Here is a 22014-nt window from a genome sequence, read left to right on the forward strand (position 1 = left end):
TTTAAAATGTTAACTAATTATAGAGTCGAAAATTTAAAATAAAAACAAAAAATGGCGGAACGAAGTCCGCCGGGTCAGCTAGTTTTTTTATAATGTTTTTTCTGCTATTTTTAGCCCTGATTTTTCAATCGTCAGTTAGACTATCAGAAAAATAAATGTCAATATAAAAAAAAAACGTTTATTCCTAGAAATAAGCTCTATCTGAGGTTTATCTGACTATTGAAAAATTCGCCCTAAGTCCATTTTTAGAAAATTTATTTTCCCACTAAAGATAGAGGCTTTGTTAAAGCATAAATGGCATATACTTGTGAGTGTAATTTATATTCAATCTCAATAAGGATACCTAAAAAAAAATTTATTGTAAGCACATGGCAACCCTTACTCCTGCGGAGATATGAGGCTACAATCTTTTCTCCTTTTGTTTGGTTTAACAATATATTGGAACCTCGATGGAAAGCGGGATCTGGAATTGTTCAATAGAAAAAAAATAGTACACATACACCACAGTGGCCCACTTAAATTAAAAAAATTTCATCGAAGAAGTTCTTTTGATGTCATAGATTTTAATCGTACAAAATATAATATTTAACTTTTGTGCTAACTTAGGCGCTATTAACAGAAAACTTCTGTTAGATTGACTTATTTTTATTTGCGTTCTTATTTACTTAAATATTAAATTTTAACATTAAAATAAATCTTCGAAGTACCAGTTAAGTTTGTCAAATGTTTTCCTGAAGTTTGTCAAATGATGGTTTAAGTGCTTCAAATATACCCACTTGACTGTTAAAAATGCCAATTGAATTGGGCTCAAAAAACTGAAAAAATAACAGACACTTTAAGCATTTCATGATAAATGATACCACAAAAGTTGCACAGTTGTGTGTTTTTTTGTTTTTTTTTTAAACAAACATAAAAGTAATTCAGAATTTTGTTTTTGCCTAAAAATAAAACCCACCGACTTTTCCTCAAATAAAAATTCATCCCTCAGTTTTGTATCAACGAAAAATAAAAACCCCAGAGTGTTGAAACTCCCACAGAAGGTACTATAGTATTTTTATGAAGGACAGAGTTTCGCCAAGGATGCCCAAAAAAGTTCCTACATATTAAAATTTAAATAAAAAATTTTGGTTCTAACTATTTTTTTTTTTTTTTTTCATTAAAAAAATATTTTAATTTTCTTCACAAAAAGAAAGTATTTGGCGTAGGCAATATTATTAAATTCTTAAAGTTAAATAAAATCAGCTCTCACATTTTCCAAAAATATCCAAGTTTTTCACAAACAAATTCACTCAACTTTAAACCCATACCTAACCAAAAAATTTAAAATAAAAAAAAAAGAAAAGCAAACTTCGACCAGTTTTCGCTTTTGATTTATGAGCAAAACCATAGAGAGAAAGGGAGAAAAGTCGCCCTTTCAACTCAAATAAAATCCTCTGAGGCATAACGAAAGCCCCACAAATGGTTGGTGGTTTTTAATGGATTGGGTGGTTGGTTGTATGTATTTCTTGATGAAGAACTCTTAGTTGTATGCGAAAAAAAAACATACTTTCTAGAAATAAGCTACCATTCACTCTGAGGTTTTTTGTTATTACTACGAAAGGAGAAAGAAAAGACTCAAAATACTATATAACACAGTAAAAAAACATGTTTTGCTTTTCAAGTTTTAATTTGTATAAATCCTTTGGCTGCCCTTCATAATTATTGTCCTTGTTCAAAGCTAATTTAACCCTTATGATGGGATTTTTGTATCATTTGGGAGGAAAATAAGAACATGCTGGCGACTAATTAGGCATTAAATTAGTATCTTTTTGGGACTGATTTTGAAACATCGTTAGGCCTTTTGTTGTTATTTGTTTCCATAAACAAACTCGCTTGATTGGTCAACCAACACAAGTTATTTTTGTATATTTAAACATCTGGTTTTCATTTTTTTTTATTTTTGTTAATGGGAAATACTTTAAATAAAAAATAAACAAAGTTAATTTATGATTTAATAAATTTAAGGATTTTTCCACAAAAAAAAAAGTAAGTACAAATTTTAAAAACAAACAAACTTTTATGTTTTTTGATGTTGTTTGCATTGTTTAAAATTAAACCTTTTTTTTAATTAAAGTAACAACTTTTTTTTTGTTTTATTATTTGAGTAAACTACTTTCGTTTTTTCATCCAAATAAAATATGTCACATCTCTTATCGTTTCCTTCTTCTTTTTTTCAGGTACACAGTGATGTCGGGAACACCGTCAAAAATGTTAGAACATCTTCTGGAGACAAGATTGGGTGGACAAGTTGTGGGAATAGATCCATTCTTAGATGATTTCCTGCTGACGCATATAGTTTTTATGCCTGTAGTTCAACTCGTTGATGAGTTGGTTAATTAATATCCTTTTCAAACTAAATTTAACATTTTTTATTTGGTATTTCTAATTTTTTTTTTTTTCATACTTCGTTTAGCAAGTTTTGTTAGTCTTAATTTAGAATTATTTTGGCGTGTCACCCCAATTGAATTAAAATAATTCAAAAGACTCGTTGAGAAATTCGTTCCCGATTTTCTTCAAAATAATTATTTCAATTATTTATGAGTTTTGAGAGAAAGAGGGACGGGAGGGAAATTTAAGTTGAATTTTTAGGACATAATTAACGGTACTTTCGAATTTGCAAAATAAACATATTAGGTAGGTATTAATAATCCAAAATTCCAAAATGCTCATTTGAAAGTTTTGAAAAAAAAAATTATTTTTAACTCCCTCAAAGTCAGGAAAAATTATTTTTGGTTTGTCCTTATTAATGTCATAAAACCTGCTTTTCATATCTTACCTTCTCGTACACAAATCATTTAGTAAGATCAATTTTTGGAAAAATATAAAACAAAAAAATAATTAAAAAAATCGCCAGTAGAAAAATTTTTAAAAATTCTTCTTTATGAAAGAAATAAAATTGCATTATTCGTTTTCAGTTCAAAATTTAAAAATGTGTTTTAAGTTTTTTAACCTGAATTTAAATGAAATACAAATCTCTTTTGTTTTATTCTTAATAATTTTATCATAAAGCAAGTTCGTCCGAGTTTTTTTAAATCAAGAGTTGTGTGAGTTGACGAGTCTCATTTTAAAATAAATTAATTAATTCGTCCTTAAAATCACTAACTTAACTTTATTACTTCTAACAACCTACAAGAATTGGTTAAGAGCTGTTGATAGTCCAGTCAAATAGTATTTAATGTGGCAAGTTCTGATGTATTTTTACTTGCGATATAGGTACTATAGGGCAAGTTTAGGATTCGTAAAAAAAATCGAACTCGAGATAACAATTTTACATGACATTACGATGATGGAGAATGCCAAAAAAGTGGGTCCGGCAATTCTGTCTGTCTGTCTGTCTGTCTGTCTGTGTGTACCTCGAGCTACCTAAACTAATAGAGCGATTTCCTTCAAACTTGGTATTTAACAGTTTTGGGTAATTCTCTAGAGGACAAATTAAAATTTTTTTTTTAGGACCAAAGCTAACGGTACCTGTCATATAACGGAAATAGAAAAGTTAATTTTTTTCAAAAACGGCTCTAACGATTTTGATTACAATTTTTGTGTGTAGTGTAGCACATAAAAGCTTCCTTTTGAAATAAAAAAAATATTTTTTGAACCGTTATTAACGGTACCTGCCATAGAACGTTTTTTTTTATTTATGAATTTCTCGTAAACGACAAAACATATTTCGACCAAAATTTTTGTACAGAAACATTTAAACTATCGTTATTTAAAAAATATTTCAAAATTTTTTTTTGAAAAATCAATTTTTTGGAAACGGGTTAGTAAAAAGTTTTGAAATTCCGTTTTTGTGTTTAAATTAATTATTTCTTCAAAATGGCATACCAACTTTTTTTTCGAAAAATGTTAGAAATTTTTTATATATAAAAAATTTTTTTTTTTAAAAACGGCTCTAACGATTTTCGAAAAAAAATTTCTAAAAATTCCTTTTTATACAAGAAATAAAATGGCATACTTAGTTTTTTGTAAAAGATCATTTGAAACGGTATTTAATTATTTATAAAAAAAGATTTTATTTTTTTTTGTGCCACTTATGAAATTCCGTGAAAATATCAAATTTTCCCTTATTTAGTTCAATAAAAAGCTTTAACATTAGAGTAACTTTTACCATAAGAGCAAGTACGTGCGACCCCAGTCGTGCAATTTATTTTTTTTGTGGCAGCTAAACACAAATTTGCAGTTTTTCCAAAAAGTTTTTCACGACACTTATGAGAAATTACAGAAAAATGTTTGTATTCTTGTTGAAGGTAGTAAGCCATCAACAAGAAAAACCACCGTATATTTTAGAAATTCCTTAAAACTAATAATGCATTATTTGTTCCCTTCTATCTTTTCAATATTCAACAACATAGATACTCGAATTTATCTTTTCAGTTTTAATTTTGCTCAACAAAAAATTTGTAATTGATGTTGATATTTTAACCGAAATTTGAAACAATAGAAAAAATTAATCAAACAACAGTTTGTGAAACCACTTCACACACTGCAACAACAGGCATCCTTAAAAGTTCATTTATATTAGAAAAATATAATCAAAGTCAAAAACTTACCCACATTCCATTTAGCATGAATGCAAACATAGTTTTTCAACCACTTGATGTACTTCTTTTTTTAATCAAACATAAATGCAATTCGTACGAATATTGTTCGTTTCGTTTGATGTAATAAAAAATAAAAACTTTTAAAATTAGTTTTAGTTTAAGTCAAACAAAAATAACAAATTTTCCAGAACATTTTGGAAAAATTGTTCTTCCGTGCACAAACGCAAATATTTTTTGACTGACATTCAAAAAATTGGTGCTGCTACTTTTGTGGCAACACATATAAGCCAAAACACACAAAAAGTTAAATTATTTCATACAAAATAAAAGTTTAAAACCAACATATTTGCCACAACAATTTATATCATAAAGCACTTATAGGAGTGAAATTCTTGGTATCCTTTGAGTTGGGTTGAGTTTGTTTTTTATATTTTTTCTACCAAAGATGGAAATCCACAGGTACCTGAAAAAAAGTGTTGAAAGTTGGAATTATTTTTTTCTTTTTTTTTTTGTATACAGGGTGTCCCACAGTCACCGCCCCAAATGAAAACCATGTAGTCCTGAGGTCATTTTAAGTCGAAAAACTTAAGAGGTAATTTTCTCGTTTTCGTCCCGTTTTCGAGTTACCACGGTTTTTATGATTTTTGCTCTCTTGTTCTTTAACTGGCCTTATCTTTGCCAAACTACGTTTGATTAAAAAGATTTTTTTTGCAACCAATCAAGAATTTATTGCAGTTTAAGTTTGTCTCCAAACTTTTTTTTCTGCGGACAACCGTTTCTCCACAATTTTGCATCAAACACAATTTTCTTCGTTTTTTAAGTTGTTTTTTACACTTTCATATCATTTAAGTCAAAAATACACGTTAATGAGTATAAATTTTTTGTGCTTTTTATTAAAGCCCAGTTTATTTTCATAAAAAATTAAGTTTTATTTCATAAAAAAGGCTACTGAAAGTAATTAAAAAAAAAAATAAACAAACTGAGTGAATGAAAAAAAAAATAATTTTTAAATAAAAAATTAATTTAGGTAAATGAATTAAAAACTTTTTCTGAGCAATTGTGGTTAAGAAAAGAACAAATAGATAAAGCTCAGAAAAAGTTTTAATTCATTTAAATTAATTTTGTATTGAAAAAATATTTTTTTTTTTAATTCACTCAGTTTGTTTATTTGTTTTAATTACTTTCAATAGCCTTTTTTATGAAATAAAACCTATTTTTTTTATGAAAATAAACTGGGGTTTAGTAAAAAGCACAAAAAATTAACACTAATTAACGTGTTTTTTTTTTACTTAAATGATATGAAAGTGTAAAAAACAACTTAAAAAACGAAGAAAATTGTGTTTGATGCAAAATTGTGGAGAAACGGTTGTCCGCAGAAAAAAAAGTTTTGAGACGAACTTAAATTGCAATAAATTCTTGATTGGTTGCAAAAAAAATCTTTCAAATCAAACGTAGTTTGGCAAAGATAAGGCCAGTTAAAGGACAAGAGATCAAAAATCATAAAAACCGTGGTAACTCGAAAACGGGACGAAAACGAGAAAATTACTTCTTAAGTTTTTCGACTTAAAATGACCTCAGGAATCCATGGTTTTTATTTGGGGCGGTGACTGTGGGACACCCTGTATAGAGGTTTTTACTGTTAGGGATTTTTTTGTATTTTTAGCTGTCATAGAATGGGGAAACAGAAACAATGAATGTGTACATAACCCGTGTAAAACGAAGTGGTTAAAAGCAGTAGGTTGAAAAAAAAAAAACGAAAAGGTGTGAATTTTATGGTAATTTTATTTCATCTTACAGGATAAAGTCTTTAGGCAATATAGGTTTAAAAGATCTATACGCAAAAATGAGTTGTTTAGTATTATCGCTTTAATCCAATTTCGTGGTAAGAATTTGATTCTTTGGAACATAACGGTTATGGTGGGTTATGGTAAAAGGTTTTAAACGACTGTTTTCTTTCTTAACAAACCAAAACTAACATCTTTGTGGGTAAAAATTGAAGATAAATATTGTCAGCACATGTAGGTCGTATATGCAAAGAAATAATTTTGAGGTTGTTTACTTATGTACTTTTAAGATAATTTTCTTGAGAAAGATCTCAACGGTATATTTTTGGAAAACCTAGAAGTTTCATTAAATTTTGTTAAGTCACTAAGCTCACATTTATTCATTATATTTAAAGTCGCCATTAAATATTTAAATTCTGTCAAATTTCATACAAATTTTAAAATTTCCCATTTTAAATGGCGACTTTAAATTTAATGGAGAGTGAAAAAATTCTCAGTTGACTCAATAAATAAAAAAATCAATTTTTTCCACGGAAATTTGATTTTGTATACCTTTTGCAGGAAAAAAGTCTAAGCCTCAATTCATTCACTCTCCATTATGTATAAAGTCACCATTAAAAATAAAAAAAAATCCCAATTTAAATGGCAACTTTAATTTTATAGTCTATTAAATAGACCAGTCTATTAAATACGCCAGCTAAAAATTCTACTTAATCCATTGATGAATTTCTAAGAAAACGGCAACACTGGTCGGTTTTCAGTTTCCTCGAAAACCAAACCTAATTTTGAAATGGCTCAAAGACACTTTTCATAGCAAATTATATTTTCTATCAAGTTAAGGTGGTTAAAAAAAATAAAAAAATAGTTTTGACTAAAATTTAACCTAAAATCAAAAAAAGTTAAAAAAATTGAGAATTTTATTTTTTTTTACTAATTCAAGGGGCATTTAGTGTATGAACCCTGTACGACCAAACTTTGTACTAATATAATAAAGTAGAAGTAAATTTCTTTGATAATACGCAATTTTTATTTTTTTTTTGTCAAGAAACAACAGAAATTTACCTATTCAATATATTTTTGACTTTTTTAGTTAAAATTAATTTTTTTAAAATTCAATAAAAAATTAAAAACGTAATAATTGGTTAGTTTTAGACTTTTAAAGTAAACAGACTTCGAGGGATTGATTGAACATAAACTAAATAGGACAAACAACAAATTTTATTTGCATCCTTATGGCATTGGGTGCAATTTTGTGTATGTGTAATTTTATAAATACGGATTTAGCCTAAACCGGTTTAAAAATTACCTAATAAATCATCTGTCAGGTCCCTTAAAAAACTGTTGCTTACAATACATTGAAATTTGAAGGGCCTAGTAAATTTCTAGGAAGTAAATACGGCTTCATGATGCAATGGAAAATATATTTGACTATTTTAAGTTAGTATTAAATCGCTATTTATAATAAAAAAAATATTATATTCTTATATGAATGGTTATACTCCTTAACTCCATTGCACCTTCCATTGTGAGAATGTAGGTGGCGGTGGCAATGCACCCGAAGACCGAGAATACAATTTAAACTTCAAAAAACGAGTAATACAATTCGTACAAAAATGGGTAATGGCTGTGCGTCATGCTGCATTCGAGGAAACTGTTGTCTGTGATTTTATTGAGGTAATTCAAAACTCTATCATCATTATCATCATCCTCAACCAACATCAACATTCCACATCCACACAACACATCTCATCATATGACTCTCGAATTTAATTTAATGTTGATTCCTTTTTAACAGGACTTGGCTGCTGATGTCGAAGCTGATCCAGATTTAAACGAGGAAACTAGCATCGTTCACAATATTCTCACCCAACTGTCACGCTACCAAGAGGACCGAACTGCCAATACTGGACAAAAATGGAAACTACCACCAAATGGTCAACCGATTTGTCTGTTCAGTGGGAATACTACAACCTCGAGGACCGTAATCCGGCCCGACGATGACAGTAAGTTTGTGCTGCCCAAGTACTTTGATTATGTCCTTTGGAATTTTCTGTGGAAAATTCCCAAAGTACCTTTACACAAAATAAGTATATTCGGACATTTATTGCAAACTTCTCTCTTTCACTCTTTCACATATAGTTATCTTCCGGGTGTATTGTGCTGATCACACTTACTGCACCCTACGCTTTCCACTGCACACTACGGCTGGTATAATAAAAGCATGTGCCGCCGATAAGCTGCAACTGAATCGAGGACCCGATGACCTGGCGCTTGTCGAAGTAAAATCGAATGGAGAGCGTTCGAAATTTAAGGATAACGATGTTAGCATTCCAACGGGATTAAGTCTTAATGGCCGCCTCTTTGTTTCCGTTAAGGATCACCTAGACGCTCTGGTAAGTCTACTACACTTATTTGAGTAGATATTAAATGCATGAAGTGCAGCACTCTAAAGGGATTACAACTAATTTGTTCTTTCTGGTGTTCTTATTCATAGACTCCATTGCCTGAACAAGAAGGACCTACCGAAGGAGTCGATGTGGATCTAGAAATTATAAGTACCAAAGAACTGGCTTACCATATAACAATTTTCGACTGGGACTTGTTTTGGGCCGTGCACGAGTATGAGTTGTTATATCATACCTTCGGAAGATATCATTTTGGGAAGGTATGTATGAAGGAGGGATAAGGGGTGGTTGTGAATCGACCTTCTACGTTGTGAGGGAAGAATTCTAATAGAACCATTAAGTTTGTCATAGAAGTAGATGCGAAAGCGACATTTGCAATCAATTTGTATTACTAAGGTTCCTTTGCGAGTTGTAAGAGACTTTGTATTACAAATTAAAGGGGAATTCCGGTGTGAAGGTAGTAGGTACCCGTACAAGGCCATCGCATTGAAAGAAAGATATCATATACGTGGTATTGTGTGTGGTGGAATATTCTAAACCTAGCACTTAGTAAAATAATTGTTACCGGGTATGGGATCTTTTGAGGAAAACATAAAACTTAATGGACGCTTTTAGGAAGTGCATTCACTTGATTCTGTGAAAAAGATGTAAAACGGGATTCGGTTTTGTGAAAATGATACGATTTCGAAGAAAATTACACTCGAAATGTAAAGTAGAAAGGTTAATTAAGTTCTATTAATAAAACATATGTTTTTAAGGAATTTTATTTCAAATTGTTTTTTTTTTCTTTCAGCTAGGCATTTAAATACAAGAATTACAATTCCACTTCTTTGGGTTTTCGAAAAAAAAAATAAAAAAATCAATTTTTATAAATTTTTTACAAATCCATCGAGTGAGAAACAAAAGTCTCTGTGTTCTTAATGAAAACCCAATAATTTAAAAATCCATTTTTACTTGCGATATAGGTACTATACATACAGTAGCAAGCAAAAAAAATGCAAACGAAAGAGGTTAAAAGGGGGAACCGACGAAGTTATGAATACCAGAGTTATGCGCGACAGAGTAACGCGCGTCAAAGTTACGCAAAACCGAAGTTACGAAAAACCAAAGTTATGAAAGACCGAAATTATGAAAGACCGAAGTTACGAAAAACTGAAGTTATGAAAAACCAGAGTTATGAACACCAAAGCTATGAAACGATATTTTTGGGTTGGCAACCATTAAGATGAACGATATACGGGAGGAACGTACCAAAAAGCTAGACCGTATAGGTTGATTTAAGGCAAGAAAAAAATTGTATAGGACGGGGGTGTCTATTCTCCTCCGTTTAGCCAGGAGGGGGGATTTTCTAAAAAAATGACTTAATTTGGATAAAAAATTATTTTAAATCAACGGTTACACCATTAATATCGTACTATACATTTTTGTAAGGCCAAAGACTTGTTCTTGTGTAGTGTTTTTAAATAAATCTGTTTAATGGAACAGTTTTTGAAAAATCAATTTTCAAAAAAAAATATATAACTCTTTTGAAAAAAAGTATTTTTTGTTTTTTTTTTTTTAATTTATCGAAAACGACAAGACGTTTTTGGATCCAGTTTTTGTTTAAAAACAAATAAAAACATTAAATTATGTAATTTAAATTAGCACTTAATTACATAAAATTTTGAAAGAAATAAGTTCAAAATTTATTTTTTCACTTTTTTTCAAAATTTTGATTTTGAAAAGTAATTTTTCAAAAACTAGTCAGTTAAACAGCTATATTTAAAATCATATTAGAATATATAGTTTTTAGCTTTACAAAAACGTACAGTACGTTAATTTTGGTGTGACCGTTGATTTAAAATAATTTTTTATCCAAATTAAGTCATTTTTTTAGAAAATCCCCCCTCCCGGCTAAACGGAGGGGAATAGACACCCCCCTCTTATATTAATTTTTTTCTTGCCTTGACTCAACTTATAAGCTCTAGCTTTTTGGTAGGTTAATCCCGTATATCGTTCATCTCAATGGTTGCCAACCCAAAAATATCGTTTCATAGCTTTGGTGTTCATAACTCTGGTTTTTCATAATTTCGGTCTTTCATAACTTTGGTTTTTCGTAACTTCGGTTTTGCGTAACTTTGACGAGCGTAACTTTGTCGCGCATAACTCCGGTATTCGTAACTCCGTTACCATTTCTGTTAAAAGAGTTTTGAACAAAAACTAAGTATCCAAATTTATCATATTGAATCTGTTTTATTTTCATTAAACAATTTGTGGAACATTTTACTCCAAAACCAATTATTTAGTCAAAAGTCTACCTAAATATGCGTTTTTAGACGAGCAAAAAAATGCAAATTATTTAATTATTAGCATTTTTTTGCTCGCTACTGTATATTATAAGTTATGCATTCGTACAAAAAAAAAATTGGGATAGTATTTTTCCATGACATCACGATGATAGAGAATTCCAAAAAAAAGTGGGTCTCGGAAGTCCGTCTGTCTGTCCGTTTGTCAGTCTGTGAGTCTCTCTGTCTGTAAACGAAGGTACAGCCTAAACGGATGAACCGATTGATGTCAAACTTGGTATGTAGCATTATTTGGCGACTCTCCAGAGGGGGTTTTTGGAATTAATTTTCTTGGACCAAAAATAACGGTACTTGTCGTATACCGATTTTAGTAAAATTGAAATTGCTCAAAAACGGCTAAAACGATTTTGTATAAAAAATTCAAATGTAAGTTTTAAGAAAAGGTCTGCCTTCTAATAATTTTTTTTAAATCATTATTAACGGTATACCTGCCATAGAACCGTTTATTCAAATCCGATTATCTCGATTTCAACGAAACTATTTGTGAAGAAGCATTTATATAATTTTAATATAAGCCAAAATTAAAATTTCGAAAAAAATTGTTTTTGGATTTTTTGAAAAATCAAATTTTCGAAAACGGGAAATTGAACTTTTTTGAAATTTTGTTTTTAGATGTGAATTAGTGATTTCTACAAAATGGCATTGCAATTTTATTTTTAAACTTTTTTTCCAAGAAATTATTTATCAAAAATTAGTTTTTTTAAAAAACGGCTCTAACAATTTTTAAATTTTTTTTCTAAAAATGCATCTTAATATATCAATCAAAATTGCAAACTTGTTATGAAGGCAATTTGATTTCAGTTTTTTTTTTTTTTTACACGAATTTTTTTTTTTTATTTTTTTTTTTTTGTACCTTTAGTACCTATACATAATTGTACCTACATTTTCCAAATTTCTTTATAAAAAGTCTTAAAAATGTAATCAACTTGAACTCTAAGAGCAAGTTCGTGCGACCCAGTCATGCATTTTATTTTTTTTTTTTTGGATTATCGAAAAAAAAATTCAAGGTACCCCCTTGTCGAAAAAATGCATTTTGAAAAATTTTCATCAAATCCATCGAGTGAGACATCAAAAGAAAGCTCTTCATAATAAAAATAAAAAAAATTAGAAATCCATTTTTTTTTTTGATTTTCGTAAAAATCCAAGGTTAACCCCTTGTGAAAAAAATGCATTTAAAAACATTTTTGTCAAATCCAACGAGTGAAAAATCAAAAGATTCATAAAGAAAACTCAAAAAATTAGAAATCAATTTTTTGGATTTTCGAAAAAATCCAAGGTCAAACCCTTGCGAAAAAAAAATGCATTTTAAAAAATTTTCGCCAAATTAGGCTTTTTTCATAATGGATACCTACTCAAAAATTTAGAAATCCAATTTTGTATTTTCGAAAAAAACCAAGATTAACCTCTTGCCGAAAAAAATGCATTTTAAAAAATGTTCACTATATCCATCGATTGAGACATCAAAATAAAGGTTTTTTTTTAATAATGGAAACTCAAAAAATTAGAAATCCATTTTTTTTGATTTTCGAAAAAATCCAATGTTAATGAAAAAATTCTAGGTTAACCCCTTGTCGACCCCTGGCTCGACAAACCATAGAATTCATAGGATTACACTTTTTTAATGAGGTAATAAATACTTCAGGGTATCACAAGGGATCTACATTGATCTAAGTGTGACGGTAACAACATAAACTGTCAGCCTAGCCTATTTAACCTAACCTAACCTAACCTCTTGCCGAAAAAAAATGAATTTTGAAAACTTTCCTCTAAATCCATCGAGTTAGACATCAAAAGAAAGGTATTTTGAAGCTCTACCCATAATAACCCAAAAATTTACAAATTCAATCCTTTCCTGAAAAAAAGCATTTTGAAAAATGTTTTCCATATCCTATTTTTCTCAAAAAAAATACTGTTTTTAAAATCATTCTTAATATTAAATCAAAACTTTAATTTACCTTTTATTCCAGATAACAGCGAACCTTGATGTTTTTCTAAGACGCTTCAACGAACTCCAATATTGGATTGTCACAGAAATTGTTTCCACATCGAGTATGAGTAAACGTGTCGGTCTACTTCGAAAGTTCATCAAACTAGCTGCATAGTAAGTTCAATCAATAACAAAAAAACCACAAATACATGGGCAATTACTTATACTCCTTTATTAATTTCCAAAACAGTTGCAAGGAATACCAAAATCTAAATGCATTCTTTGCCATCGTCATGGGTCTCTCCAATATGGCTGTATCCCGATTGCAATTGACATGGGACAAAATTCCCTCGAAATTTCGCAAACTCTTTCAAGAGTTCGAAGCTCTAATTGATCCAAGTCGAAATCATCGAGCGTACCGAGTGTTTGTGGGAAAATTGCAACCACCAGTCATACCATTTATGCCATTATTACTAAAGGACATGACATTTGCCCATGAAGGCAATAAAACCAGCCTCGATGGGCTGGTCAATTTCGAAAAGATGCACATGATGGCCCAAACGATGCGAACGATACGTTTTTGTCGGTCACGAAGTCTTGGTAAGTTAAAAATGTTGTTTTTCATTGACGTGCGTGTCGTCGTGCTGCCTCAATTAATTGAATTGGCATTTATGAATATTTAATGAATTGGATTGGTTGCAAATTATTTGTTATAGGTCTGGAACCACCATCACCAAAGACTGAAGGAGAAATACGTTCGTTTATCAGTTGTTTACGTGTCATCGATAACCAGAGAGTTCTAACAGCAATGTCACAGAAAATTGAACCAACTAGAAAAATGAATTAAGAATTTTAAGAATTTTTTTTTTTTGTTCGTTTAAGTGAAAGTATGAAAAGGAATTTAAAAAAAAAACTTCAATCAAAGAATTATAAGACCTCTTGATTTCAGCTTCTTTCAAAAACCAATTATTTGATTATTTGGTAAAAATAAAGAAGAAGGAAAAAAACGAAATTAATATTTTTCAAAACTTAAAAATTTTTAACAATTTATTGTGATAAGCAAAATTAAGCAAAAATTTGGAATAGTTAAAAGTTTAAATTAAAAAAAAATTAACACAAAATTTTGTACACAAAAAATATATGCAAAGAAATACCAGCGGAGTCTTATGATGAAAACAAAAAAAAAAAAATAAATGATAACACCTACCTACAAGAGAAAATGTTAAAAAATAACAAAGAGAAAATATTAAAAATAAAAAAAACATAAAGGATAAAATTACGTATAGTATGTACCAAAAATTAAAACAAAAATTATATATAAAAATCTTAAAATATATTTGTATAATATTAAAGCTGTGATTGGTTAGTTTTATATATAAAAGAAAAACTATAGCTATAGCATTTAAGTTTAATCTTATTGTTTTTTTAATTTTTTAAATATAAATCTATGTACTTTTATTTATTCAAGATATTTCATTAAGTTTTATAGTTTTAAATTTTATGTAAACAACTTGTATTCTTTATTTAAAATAAATATAAATGCTTTTAAATAATTTTATTTTGTTTTATTATTTTATTATTTTTTTAGATTTTTATTTTTATAAGAACAATTTAAAAAAAAAACTCTACAAATTGATAATCGTTAGATAATAAATGTCCGGTTTCCACGCACCCTAAATTAAAACAAAACAAAAACAATAAAATGAAATGCAATCCACAATCGAATTCAATACAAATTAAATTTTAAAAATATTATTACAAAAAAAAAATAATAATAAAAAAAATTAAGATTTAGAAGTGAAGAAGATTTTTTCATTTTTTATTATATTTTTATTTGTATAGAAATTAAATAGAAATATGTTTGTCAAATGAAAAATACAGAAACATAAAACTGGTAAGGGACCTTTTTAGTAAAATAAAAATTAACATTAATATTAATAGATGTAATTTAAAAAATCAAAATTAAAAAGAAAAATATATAAAGAATAATGTTAAACAGGTTTAAATGTATCTAAGTAGGTACATAATTTAAATGCATTTTCAGATTTAAAAGACTTCTTGTGAAACCTATTCATTCTTTTTACTCTCTGGAGTTAAAATGGTTCCGTTTTTTTCCTTTTTATTTGTTTATTCTTTGGTCCTACACCAGTTTATAACTTTGAAATTCTCATATTTGATTTTTAATTTTCCTCGTATTTCCTTGTGTCGTTGTGTTCATTTGTCATTTTTTTATTTTTTATTTATACGCTCTGCTTTAACCAATTTTTTTATATAGAAAACAAGTGATAAGTGATTATAAATGAACTGACATAGACACAAAAATAAATCCATGGGTTTTAAAGTTCCCAATTCCTCCAGAGTTTCCAATTAAAAAGCGGAACTGTCAGCTTATATTTTCTAATTTATAGGATTCATTCAAATTTTGTATATTAATCAAAATATCAAAATTTATATGCAAAGGTTGCATGTCTAAAACACGAAAAAATGTTTTATTTTAATTTTGGTTTTCAGCTCGAATATTTGAACTTGTAGACTAAGAGCCCACGACGGCCAGACCTTCGTTATTTTATACCAGCTGAAAGTTTGTCTGTGCATACCCCCCATAAAGGTAAGAACGACCAGGGACTTTTTAATTCTGGGTTGTGGTTGCTTTGGCAGGTAAACGGTACTAAAGGTGTAAAAAATAGGACCTTACTTTCGTCATAGTATACCGCTTCATCTTTTTATATTTTCTTAAGGATAACTTCAGAAGTCTAATCGCCCATTGCCAGACACCTACGGCGGTTGTTTCCCCCTGCCAGACACCCCTTAACTTGCAAAAATTAGGACCCTACTTTCGTCATAGTATACCAGCTAAATTTTATATATGTTATTTGGGGTCCTATGAAAAGATGTTACCTCAAGAGCCAGACAGTTTTGATGGTTGCAACACCTTGCCAGACACAATTTTCTAAAAAATTACTCATAATAAAAAAAAAAATATTAAAAAACGACGGCAACACTTACAGTAACAAATGATACTTTTTTTAAAAGCCAGAATTGTACACTTAATTTTAATTTTTAAATCAAGTCATTTCAATCAATAGTTTTTGAAATAATTGATTCCAAAGTCAAAATTTGTGAAAAAAAAAGTTTAAAAAATTACATTGAATACACGGTGTTACAAAAATGAGGTTTTAAAATATACGCGGGCGGAGACCTATCAGGTTTTGTAGAGCTTGTCGCACTGAATACGAAACGGTATTTGAAAATCCCCTAACACCCCCAAAATCTGGAGTTACGGGCAAAAAAACGGTTTTTTGGACCTTCACCCATTGAAAAAATTCTAGCTTCGACAATTTTTTACCCATTTTCGACTTTTTAACAGTTTCTGATAGAAGATAAATATACCTTTTTAACAATGTATAAAACATGTAACTCGGTTCAACCACTTAGAATTTATAAGATGTCAAAGTTCAAAAATTCAATTTTTGTGAATTTTAGTAAATAAATTACTTAGACAGAAAACTGCCTCAATTAATTCCTTATCGAACAATGAAAACAATATGTTTCTATGTCTTCTAGTTTTTGAGAAAATTGAAAAATAAAAACAAATAAAAACAAAAAATATTTTGAAAAAAGAAAAATCTGATAAAATAATTTTTCAATTTTCCCAAAAACTAGAAGACATAGAAACATATAGTTTTCACGGTTCGATAAGGAATCAATTGAGGCAGTTTTCTGTGTGAGTATTTTTTTTACTAAAATTCACAGTCTGGACAAAAATAGTATAAAATGAGTTTTAAAAAAATTTTGTTCCCCTATTTTTAACTTTGAAATCGATTATTTCAAAAACTATTGGTAATATTGTATTGATTTAAAAATTAGAATCAAATGCACAATTTTGCCTTTTCGAAATGGTATCATTTATTACTGTAAGTGTTGCCGTTGTTTTTTAATAATTTTTTTTTATTTTGATAATTTTTTTTTAGAAAAATGCCCCTCCCACCTAAACGGGGGAGATAGACCCCCCTCCCAAAGAAAAAAATGTTTGTATTGAGCTCCTCTACAAAAACTCTTCATCAAATCCTGGCGCCCAACTTATCCTACTACGTGCCGAAACAACTTTTTTGTTCTATACCTAAAAGTTCGAATTTCTGTATCTGGGTTGAAATCGAAAATTTTTTTTTTCTAAGCCAATTTTGAAGTGATTTTCATAAAAAATACCTCGATCAATTGGGAAATTGATATAGTTTTAGAATATATTTTTTAAATAGCATGTTGTTTTGAAAACATATACTTTAAATTGATGCCGAAGTTGGGCAAATGACAAAAAAAATTGAATTTTTGAACTTTGACATCTTATAAATTCTAAGTGGTTTAACCGAGTTACATCTTTTATACATTGTTAAAAAGGTATATTTATCTTCTATCAGAAACTGTTAAAAAGTCGAAAATGGGTAAAAAATTGTCGAAGCTAGAATTTTTTCAATGGGTGAAGGTCCAAAAAACCGTTTTTTGCCCGTAACTCCAGATTTTGGGGGTGTTAGGGGATTTTCAAATACCGTTTCGTATTCAGTGCGACAAGCTCTACAAAACCTGATAGGTCTCCGCCCGCGTATATTTTAAAACCTCATTTTTGTAACACCGTGTATTCAATGTAATTTTTTAAACTTTTTTTTTCACAAATTTTGACTTTGGAATCAATTATTTCAAAAACTATTGATTGAAATGACTTGATTTAAAAATTAAAATTAAGTGTACAATTCTGGCTTTTAAAAAAAGTATCATTTGTTACTGTAAGTGTTGCCGTCGTTTTTTAATATTTTTTTTTTTATTATGAGTAATTTTTTAGAAAATTGTGTCTGGCAAGGTGTTGCAACCATCAAAACTGTCTGGCTCTTGAGGTAACATCTTTTCATAGGACCCCAAATAACATATATAAAATTTAGCTGGTATACTATGACGAAAGTAGGGTCCTAATTTTTGCAAGTTAAGGGGTGTCTGGCAGGGGGAAACAACCGCCGTAGGTGTCTGGCAATGGGCGATTAGACTTCTGAAGTTATCCTTAAGAAAATATAAAAAGATGAAGCGGTATACTATGACGAAAGTAAGGTCCTATTTTTTACACCTTTAGTACCGTTTACCTGCCAAAGCAACCACAACCCAGAATTAAAAAGTCCCTGGTCGTTCTTACCTCTATGGGGGGTATGCACAGACAAACTTTCAGCTGGTATAAAATAACGAAGGTCTGGCCGTCGTGGGCTCTTGCTCTATTGGGGATATGAGATTTTTGTAGACTTTTGAGGTAATCCGTAGAACAGATTGTCTGAATAAAGATAATTACATTAGTATTCATTCCAAGGTTAAAAGGTTTGACTAAACGTGATAGAGTTGCCACCTAATATCCCAGGATAACTATTTTTAATTAATACCTACAATTATTTTTTTTTACGAAATAATGCGAGTTTTAGAAACTTTAATTTAATTTTAATAATTTCAAATATATCAAAAAAAAATAACTTTATTAAAAATGGTTCAATGAATTCCTTGAGATTTCGTTTTTTATATGTGACAAAGAATTTCTTCAGAATGGCATACCTTCCATTTTTTTTCAAAATTTTTGAAATTTTTTATATTTGTGCATATTTAGATAGAAGTACAACATAATTTAAAAAAAAAGGATTCAATAATTTTTAAATTTCAAATGGCATTTAGTAAAAACTATTTCAAAATGTGTTTTCCTAATTTCAATATATTTCATTTAATTTTCTTATAAAGCTTAAAATTTGCCTACATTGTCCACTTTTTGAAAAAAGTAAAAAGTTAATTTTTTAACCAAAAACGTTTCCGAAAATAAGTTTAAAAAAATTCACTTTTTCAACTTCTATTTGTATTCACCTCTTATGTGTTGGCTTTGATTAGTTTTTATATTTACTTTCTTTTAATTTCATCTTCCACTATCTATGCAATTATCTTCGTCCATTTTGTATAGATGAAATTTAAAAACAAAATTAAGAAACAGATCTTTAACTAAAACTTTTAAAATTTCTCAAATGCATAATAAAATCAATATAAAACAAATATTAAACATTTTCAATTTTTCCATGTTTACACAAAAAAAAAATAAAGATTCAAATTTAAAATAAAAATATGTTTTATATTTAGTAATTAAAAATAAATAAGTCTAATAATAAGTGTTGAACAAAATAAAACAAAATTTAGGGACATAAAAGTTTAACTATAAATTCCTTTAAATTTACAAAAAAAACTATAATATAAACAGAAAAAATATAGAAATATATAGAATAAACTAAGCTTAAATTTTTTTTCCGTTAACATTAACTTAATTAGAATTCATCCTCTTGTATATGTATAAATGTGATTAGATTCGACAATCCACCAACAATTTTTCTAAAAAACCAAATTTAAACTTAAAATCTAAAATTTCTTATAAAACAAAAGCTTATAGAGCCAATGGCATAATTATAAACAAAATTTAACTTTAGTGAATGAATCTTGTGGAAAAATTATTGAATGAGTGAAAACAATTGTTTTCAATAATGGTAACGAATAAAAAAATTAATAAATTTTTAACATAAAATAGAAATTATGTATGAAATTAAACATAAAATAGATTACAAAATATATTTGAGTTAGTTTAATTTTTAATTTGCAGTGTCTTTTAAAAATAATATATAAAAAAAAATATTAACATAAATGAAAGGGCACAGTTTTTATCTGAAAATAAAATAAAATACAAATTATTACAAATTTCTCAGAAAATCACTGTAAGAAACAAACTCCAATTTTAATTTAATAATGAACAACAAAAAAAAAAAAAAAAACAGTTGATGTGCAATATAAAAAAAAAGCAAAGTACTGAGTAATGAAAACAAAAATAATAAATAAATTGTGTTAACATTGTTAAAAAGTAAGTAAAAATATAAAATAGATGTAATTATAAGTAAACAAAGTAAAAGTAAAAAAAAAAAACTCATTTCTCTTTTAAACTGTTTTGTCTAGTTTTTGTGAGTTATTCAAAAGGAATTTACTAAACATTTTCTAGAAATAAAACAAAAATAAATTGAAAAGTAAGAAAATTTAAGTTTTTTTAATTTTAAATTAAATATCTTGCCTCAAAATTTAGAAGTTTGTTTTAATTTTTTCACAGAACCCTTTTATTTTTAAGTTACTTCATGTGCAATCAAAGCAGCTGCCATTTTAATAAACTTTTTTTATTTATTTTTAAAACTTAAAGCCTATAAAGCCTATTTAACAATGAAAGGTGTTTGGAGGTTTTACTTTCTTTGGTTGGTTACTCGAAAAAATAGGTATCTGGAAACTGAAAAAAAAATGTTCTTTCATAATATTTAAATGCTAAATTGTTTCGTTCCTTTAATTTCTTATTCTATGCATCCCCATTAAAATATATATTAAACGAACAATATGGAATCTCTCTTAGTGAGTTGAAACCACATAATAAATTCATCATTTTACAATTTCAAGAGCAATTTATCAAAAGGGTGTCTATTATTAGCTTTCCCACAAAATGTTGAAATGATACAATTCTGTGTTCGTAAAACTGGGTTAACAACTATGTTCTATAACTGAAATTCCAAAATCAAAGAAACATCAATCAATGTTTCTCTAACAATATTACAAAGTTTAGGTATAGATATAGTAGACAAATTTGACCACAATCCCTTACAAGGAGACCATAGACGGTAGATCGGCATTTATAATGTTCCTATTAGAGAGTGTTTCCCAGATTTCAGTTTCAATTAATCAGTGGCCATGGGCAAAGGAATAATGTTTAGTGTTTGTCTAACAAAAGCCACAAAATGAGCCTCACAGCATAGTCTAATATGAGCAGAAATAAGATGAATGTTGAAACTAATTGGCCAATTAAAATAATATGTCTGACGAAAGGGGATATAACGATAAAGATTCTAATAATTTTATGAAGGCATATGATAAGTTATGGTAATGAATGAATACACAAATAATTATTCCAAAGTTGTTCATTATTATTATATTAAATAATAGGCCTAAGAAATTTAGTAGCCAGAATAAATGTGAAATTGTTGTTCAGTTTTATTGCTTTAAAATAAATGCATTTTTATATGTAAATAATAAATTTAAATCCACTGAGCATCGAGAAACTGGGAAAAGGTTACTATTTGCGAAATTCTAAGCGAGATTCGTATGATTGATCGTACAATAATAGAAGAACTTCCATTAAACATTAAGATTTGTTCAATAAAAAAAAAAGTTCCACATACACCACAGTGACCCTCCAAACCAAACCTTTTCTTTTCATTTAAAATAAATATAACTGGAGTGTTACCAGAAACAGAATTAATATATAAAACTGTTCCCACACATCATGGTTCTTGTATTGAATATTTAAAACAAGTACAACCACCATAAAATAAATTTCCTTCATTAATATAGTTTATACTCAAACCAGGGAATATTTTAACCAATCAAAAATACACTGGTTTAATGCTGTGAAGAGGTTTGGTAATTTGCTAGTGTAGCGACTAGAGATGTGAAAATGAATTCTACTCGTTGTAGTTTGTGGAAAGCAAGAAACGTGATAAATGTATATCCACCTCAATTTGGTTGAAGTTGTGTGAAGGGAAGACTTGTAGGTTCAATTAGTTCAATAAAAACAAAGTGCACATCTTTTAAATACAAAAAAATTAAGCGGTTTTCAGTCTCTTCATTTTTTAAATAAAGCCATCTGTCCAAGCAAGTAAAGTGTAAAGAACTGTACGGTTTACAAGTTTTGTATGTGACACGTTACCATAACTTTGTATGCGAAAAATTATTGTTTTTGATGTCCTAAAATATATAGCGTGGCGTATACAAGTGGATGGAGGGAAATTCCAAAAACTCAAAACTTAAACAAGAAATTGTTTGTTATACTAAATTCCTTTTAAGTAATATGACTTTCAAAACAAAATTTTGCAGCTTTAGAACATGAAC

At 28.5% G+C, this 22014-nt stretch overlaps 1 protein-coding gene across 5 annotated transcripts in view; it reads left to right on the forward strand.

The window, feature by feature from the left end:
- LOC129921566 (rap guanine nucleotide exchange factor 4) overlaps positions 1-13994 on the forward strand; it is a 216638-nt gene extending 202644 nt beyond the window's left edge. For 3 of the 5 annotated variants that reach the window (XM_056003466.1, XM_056003464.1, XM_056003467.1), the window contains 8 exons: positions 2217-2378; positions 7882-8038; positions 8160-8367; positions 8504-8757; positions 8859-9029; positions 13082-13215; positions 13292-13641; positions 13758-13994. In XM_056003466.1, the coding sequence (XP_055859441.1) occupies positions 2217-2378; positions 7882-8038; positions 8160-8367; positions 8504-8757; positions 8859-9029; positions 13082-13215; positions 13292-13641; positions 13758-13888 (1567 nt within the window). In that variant the 3' untranslated portion in view covers positions 13889-13994. The remainder of the gene's footprint in view (positions 1-2216; positions 2379-7881; positions 8039-8159; positions 8368-8503; positions 8758-8858; positions 9030-13081; positions 13216-13291; positions 13642-13757) is intronic. The other 2 variants (XM_056003465.1, XM_056003468.1) reach the window with 2 other exon arrangements.
- The last annotated feature ends 8020 nt before the right edge of the window (positions 13995-22014 follow it).

The sequence above is a fragment of the Episyrphus balteatus genome, chromosome 1 (assembly GCF_945859705.1).
Source record: "Episyrphus balteatus chromosome 1, idEpiBalt1.1, whole genome shotgun sequence".
Taxonomy (NCBI): domain Eukaryota; kingdom Metazoa; phylum Arthropoda; class Insecta; order Diptera; family Syrphidae; genus Episyrphus; species Episyrphus balteatus.